Here is a 9,361-nt window from a genome sequence, read left to right on the forward strand (position 1 = left end):
AACATTTTCAATTGCTAACTAATTGAGGCAACTCTCCCAATTGAATAGATCCTTACCTTTCATAATAAAAAAAAATCTTGATCTGATTTATGGCAAGAATCAATATCTAAATCTAGATTTTGATTCTGAAATTCAGTTAAATCTGCATTTTAATCTATGTTAATCCCATATGTGTGTAACTATCAATCGATTTCACTTAGTGTAATAAACAGCAAACTCAGATTGATAACTTTGAAATAAAGTCACCTCAGACAATTGTAGACGTATAGATGTTAGGTTAACATCTCACCAAATTCACCAACTGGAAGACTGACAAAAGACAAACCATATCAGTTCTCATTAATAAGTACAATAAGCCATGTGTATAATATTACATAATTAAATGTAATTTATTTGGGACCCAAACATCTCGAAAAATTAATAAACGGATATCTGTAAATGACCTTGAGGATTAAGAGCTTTAACCATCAATTTGGATTAGAAAAATCTTAATCACATTCATTATGTGCATGATAAACAGCGGAATATGCAAGTATATCACAGTGAATGTGTACAGTGAAATATTATGGATTTAGATGTACGTTTACACTATTTATGTAGAAATATGCAATTTGTAAACAATTTTGAAACAGTCTTTGGAAAAATAGCTTCCTTGGTGAAAGTTAGTTCTGATTTACTTTTCCTTTGATTTTCTGAGGTTCAAACTGTATCAGTCGGAGTATATCCTTGTTTTCCAGGGTGCCTTGAATAAACTCACCTTCCGATAATTTATCTGTGAAAAAGAACATTTCATTAAAAGGTGTATGTATCTAAAACAAACTTTCACTTCAATTTGCTTTGTACAATATTGACATTTTACATTTTATAATAGGGTTTCTTTGTAACTTTAGTTGTGAAACAGCAGTGGTAATTCTTTTAAGAAAATTGCTCACTTTTAAATGAAATAAAATGTTATGGAAAAATTTACCTATTTTAAGTAAACATAAACCTGGAATAGCATCCAGTAACTAGGTCACAAGGAAGTGCTGGGGACGTACAGCAGTTCACTTAGATCAGACAAGGTAGGATGTGTAAGGTAAAATCTTAGTCTTATTGAACAGTTCCTTTACACCTTCAGATGCTGATGGCCTGTTGTACATTTTCAGCATCTTCAATGTTCTTTTGAGATTTCTAGACATCCCATTTTTTTTCTTTAAATCCGTGGTAAGTAAGCAGGTCTATTTCCCTTGTTCTAGCAAAATCTCTGTGTGTGGCGATTTAAAGCTTTGAGAGTTAGTTCACTCAGTTGTGTACATGTGGTACAGTTATCACTGTGCTAAAAGTAACAGATAATTAAGGATTATTGATTATAAGTGAGCAATAGGTGGATTATTGCTCCTTGTTCAGTATTTCTCCTATTGTAATATCTGACAGCTTGACAATTCTTTGTTGTGGATTTGTAAATAATATTTAATTAGACTCTGCTATTATTAACTATAGACTCTAACAAGGTAATGAATTAATAGAATATGCCATATATACATATTTATCCACATAGTCCTTATTAATCCATTGTAGTTGTTAGTTAGAAATTTTTATTTCTTTGAATTTATTCCCCCACCATAAATGGAATTTTATTATACAGGAACAATATTTAGTTTGCAGGTGAATTAGTATCACAGGATTAAAATCTGTGTGCCTCCCCGATGTCAGTGTATAGCAACTATCAAAAGGTAGGGAGTTATTTCCTGCACTCCCTCCACCCCCTCACAGCTTCCCTTCACCCCACCGCAGTTCCTGCCTCTCCTCTCCCCAACCATCTCACATTTACCATTTTCTTTCTTGCCAAAATACTCCCAAATTTTGTCAGCCCTCTTCTCTGGGGTGTTCTCATCCTCTGGCAGAGTCTTCAGTTCTTCTTCATTGATCATTTTAAATATTGACTGTGGGAAAATAAAACAACTGATTTCATCAAAGTGGCAATGAGTATAACGAACCATTGCAATAATTCTGCAGAGGACCCAGCGATGTGTGCTTCCCTTTTTCACAGATGTCGATATACAATAATGGTTTCTCTAACTTACACAGTTAACTTAACTTATATCAAACTATACTTACTTTTGATAAATCCAAGGAATGACCAATAAAGAAACAATGGGAACACAATTTCATTTTCAAATGTTCAAATCTTACTCCTCCTTCCTCCCCGAAAGAGCATTCTATTTTATGAAAACCCTTCCAATATCTTAAAACCCCATTGCCATTTTTCATTTACATGCCTATACTATGATTGCCAGTGAGATGATTGGAGCTAGTCTTGTTCTCAGTGTCTGTTCTCATGCATCTCTCAAAGTAACTTACTGGATAGAGATCAGGATCAAGAATTGTTCCTGTTTTACATTTTCTGTTACGAATTATTAAAAGACAAAGGAAGAAGGAACTTGGGCACAATGTTTAATTGCATTGTTTTGATGCTACAACTATCATTTTTCATTCAAAATAGAGGCTACAGTAAATCCATACATTTCCAACACTGGGCAAACCAGGGACTATCTTGGTGAGGAAATTAACAAGGGCACTGTGACTGTGCCATGGAAGTGCATACAACATACTAAATTGTAGAGAGCCTTGGTGAGGTCACAACTGTTGTATTGTGTGCAGTTTTTGTCTCCTTATCAGAGGAAAGATGTTCTAGCGATGGAGGGAGTGCAACAAAGGTTTTCCAGTCTGATTCTTGGCAGGGCAGGATTATGTAGGAAGAGAGAGTGGATTAGTTAGGACGATATTCACTAGAGTTTAGAGGAATGAAGGAGAATCTCATAGGAATCTATACAATTCTAACAGGCCAAAACAGGGTAAATGCAGGAAACATATTTCCGATGATTGGGGCGTCCAGAATCAGAGGTCACAGACTAAGAATATTGACTAGGCCATTTAGGACTGAGATGAGGAGAAATTTCTTCACCCAGAGAGTGCTGAGCCTGTGGAATTCTCTGACACAAAAAGTGGTTGAGGCCAAAACATTGAGTGTTTTCAAGAAGGAGGTAGATATAGTTCTAAGGGCTAAAGGGATCAAAGGGTAAGAGCGAACATTGGAACAGGTTACTGAGTTGGTGATCAGTCATATTCAGACTGAATGTAGATAAACAGGAAGCTGGAAGAACACAGCAAGCCAGGCAGAATCAGGAGGTGGAGAAGTCAGCATTTCAGGTGTGACCCTTCTTCAGCACTGAAGAAAGGTTTACACCCAAAACATTGACTTCTCCACCTCCTGATTCTGCCTGGCTTGCTGTGTTCTTCCAGCTTCCTGCTTGTCTACCTTGGATTCCAGCACCTGCAGCTTTTTTTGTCTCTAAATAATCATATTGACTAACAGGTCAGACTCAAAGGACTGAATGGCCGACTACTATTTTTATTTTCTATGTTTCAATGCTGATAGTTCAGTGCATGCCTTTTCTTAACCTTGAACAGAGTAACATGTAGTAAGCAGCAAGAGAGACTCCCCCGCTCAGATTACTTGTTGGATAACATTTCCAGTCATTGCTGAGTTTGGTGTCTTTGTCTTTTATTGAAGTCTATAAGGTGTGGTGTCATACATGGTAAAGGTTTCCCTTTTCACTTTAAGGATCCTGTTCAGGCTACCTAATCCCACCCATGGGTGCAGGAATCTGTCACTTGCTTGGCTGCAGCACAGCCAGGAGGGGAGGGGTGGGGGGGAAGGTAACATGAAACACTGAAAGTGGGAGAAGGACAAAGGGTTGAAGTGCTCTCAGCAAGAGGTCATATTTACTCAATTTCTTCAGTGAACAATTCTCTTATTGTAATTTGTGAGAAATTATATGTCAAACATCTCTACTTCACTGAAGTGGTACATTCTGAAGTCTTGTCATCTGCTGCAGGCATAGAGCAGAAGCAGAACAGCATTGCCAGTGACAGTGAAGGTAATTCATAGATTCATACAGTGCAGAAAAGGCCCTTCAGCCCATTGAGTCTGCACTGACATAACTACCGCTAAAAATGCACTAATCCCAATTTCCTGCACTTCTCCCACATCTTTGAATGTGATGGTATTTGAAGTACTCATCCAAATATGTTTTAAAGGCTGTAAGTTTTCCAGCCTCCATTACCTTCCAGATTACCACCATCTGCTGAATGAAAGCATTTTTTTCCCAAATCCCCTCTGAATTTCCTGCCCCTTACTCTAAACCTATTGTAGATTGTAGCTGGGTCCATACACCTTGTTTCGCCCAGCGGTGGGTTTTCCAAGACTTTCAAGTTTGCTCTTCGCCATTGCCTACGGGAAGACACTGAGATCGAGAACTCAAGGAACATCTGATTAGGTTTTGATTCTTTCTTACCTGAGAAAAGCAGGCAATGTGGGAGTACATCTTTGCAAGAATCACAAGGTACAGCATGTGTTGTTGGCAGGTGTAAATTCTGAATTGCACAGCAACCCAGGGTTTCCACTCTGGAATGTTCAAGTGGTGTGTGATTGTAGTCAGATCTACATGAGGTTTTGTAGCAACAGTCATGATGCCTTCATTCTGCCATGTCTGGATCTGCCATGTCTACTTGCAGCAAGATCACAAATCAGAGGTCATGGACTATCTACCTCACAGTAGTCACAAAGAGGCTGTCATCAAAGCTTGCTATGGACTGCACAACTCATATGGATGCAACCCTTGCCACCAGGACTTGGCTGAGCCACTGTGGAACAGGTTGAGGAATAAAAGGAGGGAAGAAGTCTAAAGGAGGCACCCTTCCCATTCTGGCTGGCGTCAGAGTAACTGTCTCATCTGACTGTGGAATGAGAGAAGGTAAGTCCATTTAACCCAGTCACACATCATACCTGTCAAAAGCAAAGTTCTGCAGATGCTGGAGATCTGAAATACAAACAGAATGTGCTGGAGAAACTCAGCAGGTCTGGCAGCGTCAGTGGAGAAAGAAAAGAGTTAGCACTTCAAATCCAATAACATGCCAGAGAAGAGTCAATGGACTCAAAATATTAACCCCTGTTTTTGTCTCTCTCTCTCTGCAGATGCCGCGATACCTGATGAGTTTCACCAGTGTTTTCTGTTTATATACTTGTCACACTGCATTCAGTTGGCCAAAATCCTAAAGGAAAAAGGACCATGGGACAAAGTTCAAGAACAGTCCAAATCAGCTTTCTGAATGAGACTGTCCACAATTTCATATAAAAATCAACAGATCAACTTTGTACCTTTCCTTTGTACCTCCCTTCTGAGTGTCTTTTCCAGGCTTAGTGCACCTAAGCAGTTCTCCCCCACTGTCTGCAATAGGGTTGAGTTGAAGGAAAGTATTGACTTTTAATGGGAGAGACTGTCTTGAAGGATGACCTCAGGCAGCTCTGACCCAAGAAGCCTGAGCTTTGGTTTGCACTGTCCTAGCGTAGACAATGGCTATAGGCTGAGAGCTGGCCACGAAAGAACTGGCAGATTGGCAATGGGGGCTGGATGGACACTGAGGTCTTTCACAGTATCTAGCCATTGTGTATGTGCAACAACAGAAACTGAGACATCAACTATCAGATTGGTTTTTTTATGATTTGTTCACAGATGTGGGTACTGCTGGCTAGGTCCATTTATTGCAGTTTTCTTGTTGATGGCAATTACGTCAGCCATAAATTGGTGTGGGTCTGGAGAACCATGTAGGCCAGACCAGGTAAAGATGGTAGATTTCCCTCCCGAAAGGACACTAGTGAACCAGTTGGGATTTCACAATTAACAATGGTTATATAGTCACCAATAGACAGGCTTTTCCTTGCCAGATTTCTTATGGAATTTAAGTTTCACCATTTGCCGTGGTGTCCCCAGATCATTAACCCAGGGTCTGCGTTACTAGGTCAGTGACTGACCATTACACCACTGCCTCCTTTGTGCTTGTGTTGGCTAGTATTCTCATGAGGATATTCACCGTGCCCTTGCAAGGTATAATGGGCTGCAAACTTTGCAATTTTTTTTTAATTTCAAGACTATACTTTATTCATTAAAATATCTTTATTTACATTCATAGTCACTGAAGCAGTTTGGGTCTGTATCGCAGCATATGGATAAACAAACAAACATTGGAGTTTGACTCTATTCAACAAACAAACCAAAGGCATTTCTTACTTGTAGAAGACTATATTTACATACATCTGAGGCATTGGGAGGGTCTGATAACTGAACGGACCCCTATTTAACTTCAGCAGAATGACCTTAGACCGTGATCTTTCCTCACTGCACCTTGGCTGCTGTGCATCTCTCAGCACATAATCTTGGACCTTGGAATGTTCCAGTCTGCAACACTCAGTCGAGATCAACTCTTTGCCCTGGAGGCCAATAAGTTTCAGGCGGACCAAAGAGTGTATTTCACCAAGTTGATGGTCCTCTTCAATGTTTGTATTGGTGAGTGTCCCGGAGAACAGACTGTCGAGCACAGAGTCCTGCAATAAAGTCAACGCTGCACCTCTTCTTACTGTGTTCCATTGACCACAAGCTTTCTGGCAGATCTACCAATGCAACACCCCTTTCATTGTATGTGACCAGCCATTGTCCTCAGTATCCTGATTCATCAAAGTTTTCATCAGATTCTCCTGCAGCAGGACCCAAGAGGAATCTCATCCTCTGCTACCTTTGACATCTGATTCAGCTCTAGGATTCTTGTGCAGATCCTATCTCTGAGCTTTGTACAGTGTCACTGTCTGAGCTGTGAACACCAGTGTTCCCGCTTCATCATTGTCTTCCTGCCCTTTTACCACTCGTGAAACTTCCACGTCTGGTGAGTTCCTGAAAGGCACGTGGCTCGGGTTGTGTTGACGGTCAGCGAATTTAGGAAGGGGGGGGTGCAGTAAGAGTCTGTTATTAAACCATGTGCAACTTTTAAATCAGAGGAGATTGTGAGGTGAGGGGGAAGCTGAGAAAGAGGACTCAGTTTGAGTCCACCTCTGCAGATAAATAGATACAGCCAGTCCTTTCCCCTATCTCTCAAAATCTGTGCTTCCAGTTATAACCCAACTTGATCATCAAGAGAGTTGGAGTTGTGCCTCTGAGCAGGCTACAATGAGTTTATGTGATTTACCTGCCACAGTTCAATAGCAATAGCTGGCAGTTTTGCAAATCAATGTTGAGATAGGTGTGGTGGCATATGTGAGGTATGAGGAACGATTGATAGCGATTATCGATAGGTGAGTGAAGGGAATTGATGAACAGAGCAGCGTCTGATGTATGTTGTAAGATTAGGTTCTGAGAATGTGAGATTTAAAGATATTTTCCCTGAATTTGAGCACTCACCTGAAGGCATTGAGCTTAAAGCACTGCATCCGGATCCTTTCAGCTACATTGGATGTGTTTGACCATGAACTCTAACTGCTCCCATTGCCTTCACAACCTTAATCCAGAGGGGTCTCTGAAGTCCTTGTGGATGAAAACCATCTCCCCTTTCTCCACCATTGGCATTAGCACCTCCAGTGCTGGATCGGAGACTCTTGATTAGTCAGTGTTCCTCCTCCTCAAAATCACGAGTTACTTCCATCAGCTTCTCTAGCCAGAATCCATCTTCCCTACAAAATGCAGTTGCCTTTAAGTCATGGAAGTTAGCTTTAAGTGCTGCTAGCCTGACAGATCTCGAGAGTCTTCACTGAAGTATACAGTCACCCAGAGCACTGCACTTAAAAATCATGCAAGTCAGCAGGTTGTTTGAAAGTTTCCTGCTGCCTGCATTGGAAAAAAATGAGCAGATCATAATCCCCACATTTGTTTTCAGGGCAAATGTTGTCCCTCTTGTATTTAATTAGAGCGCTTCATGATCTCGAGAATTCTAAAAGAGACAATAAACTGCTTCTGAAGGACAATGACATGAAATATGGCCATTGTTAAAAGATTCGAAAAGTCAATCACCACATCCCAATTGCTATCCCTTAGTATTTTTGGTCATGAGTATTCCAACACAAAAAGCAATGAAGGAAATAGAGCTCATTAATTTTGAGCTTTAATATGTTTACAAATTCCTGATGCAGCATAAACACTCCAAAGTCATCACAACTATTAAAGTAACATAATGCAACTGAGTAACAGTGAGTAACAGTGAAGAAACCATTGAGAACTCTTTCATATATCCACTATATTCGCATGGACTGCAACTGTCCATTTAATCAGTCTCCTTCTATCTAATAAGTATCTGCTATTACAATTCACATCCTGATTGAAAGGTTAGTAGATAATTTTACTTTTGATGAGTAGTATTATGAAGTACATTATGAGTAGTACATGAAGAAACAAATGATCTATTATTTTGTTCCTTTGCTGTTTTTTTTTCAAACTTTGCTGCCAGTATATTTTGTGTTCAGTCCAGTTGTACAATCATGTCTATCCTTCAAAAGCAAAGTGCCTAAGGATATCTTAGGCTTATGCTTCAATTCTTTAGAAATAAAAACAATTTCAAGATTTTGTTTTGCAGTGAATGTGTAAAGTTACTTCAGAGTTTGAAATTAAGTTTTATAATGATAGAATGTACAATGCTTGCACTTGTGTTAGGAAGCCCATGATTGTGTCTTGGGAAGAGATGAGGAGGAAAAAAAGAAATAGTGTTAATTCATTCAGCTGAGGCTATTTCTGCAGATAATGGTCACTGTCGACTGAACAGCTCTTGATTGGAAAGGTTCCCTCCAAAGATTCCCTCCCTGCAGCTTAATGGTAAACATTAGGCGGAAATAGAGAGAAGAAAATAACACCAAGTTGAAAATGGAGTGTTCACCAATTTACAAAACTGGCATTGTGCAATTTTGGGCATTGATTTAAAATTGATCCATACCTTAACAATTTCCAGTACTTCCTCCTTGTTGATTGTGCCATTGCCATCCACATCATAGAGGGAGAAAGCCCACTCAAGCTTTCGTGAAGTCTTTCCAGAGGAGGTGAGGTGAAGGGCGATGATGTATTCCTTAAAATCCAGGGTCCCATCACTGTTGGTGTCAAAGCTCCTGAAGACATGTTGAGCATAATCTTTGGGGTTTGCATCTGGGAAGAAGCCAGAATAGATCTTCTCAAATTGTTCCCTGGTGATCAAGCCAGATGGGCATTCCTTCAAGAATGTCTGGTACCACAAGGAGAGTTCTGCTTCTGTGTACTTGGTGTTCATTTTGAGGTCTTCCAAGATCCCCTTGGATAGGGCGCTACTTTTAGAGTTTCCCATTTCTACTGTCACAGCCTAGAAGAAGTAAAGGACTGCACAAGACCTCTTCAGACTCTCCAAAGACTGCACAGACTGATAGCAGAACTGTATTTATCAGAACAGATTAAGCTTTATGGATTAAAGGGATTAGTCTTCATCTCCTTGCCTGACATTCACAAAGACAGCAAAATTCTTACATAGTGCAAGCTAA

The 9,361-nt window shown here is 39.9% G+C and overlaps 1 protein-coding gene across 1 annotated transcript; it reads right to left on the reverse strand.

The window, feature by feature from the left end:
• Positions 1–363: 363 nt before the first annotated feature.
• LOC140463853 (recoverin-like) lies at positions 364–9,247 on the reverse strand. The gene is made up of 3 exons (XM_072558257.1): positions 8,791–9,247; positions 1,811–1,922; positions 364–772 (listed from the first exon to the last, which is right to left on the reverse strand). Exons 1-3 carry the CDS (start codon positions 9,169–9,171, stop codon positions 663–665), a joined length of 603 nt encoding a protein of 200 aa, XP_072414358.1. The 5' UTR covers positions 9,172–9,247; the 3' UTR covers positions 364–662.
• Between the last annotated feature and the right edge of the window lie 114 nt (positions 9,248–9,361).

This window comes from Chiloscyllium punctatum, chromosome 39 (genome assembly GCF_047496795.1).
Source record: "Chiloscyllium punctatum isolate Juve2018m chromosome 39, sChiPun1.3, whole genome shotgun sequence".
Classification (NCBI taxonomy): Eukaryota; Metazoa; Chordata; class Chondrichthyes; order Orectolobiformes; family Hemiscylliidae; genus Chiloscyllium; species Chiloscyllium punctatum.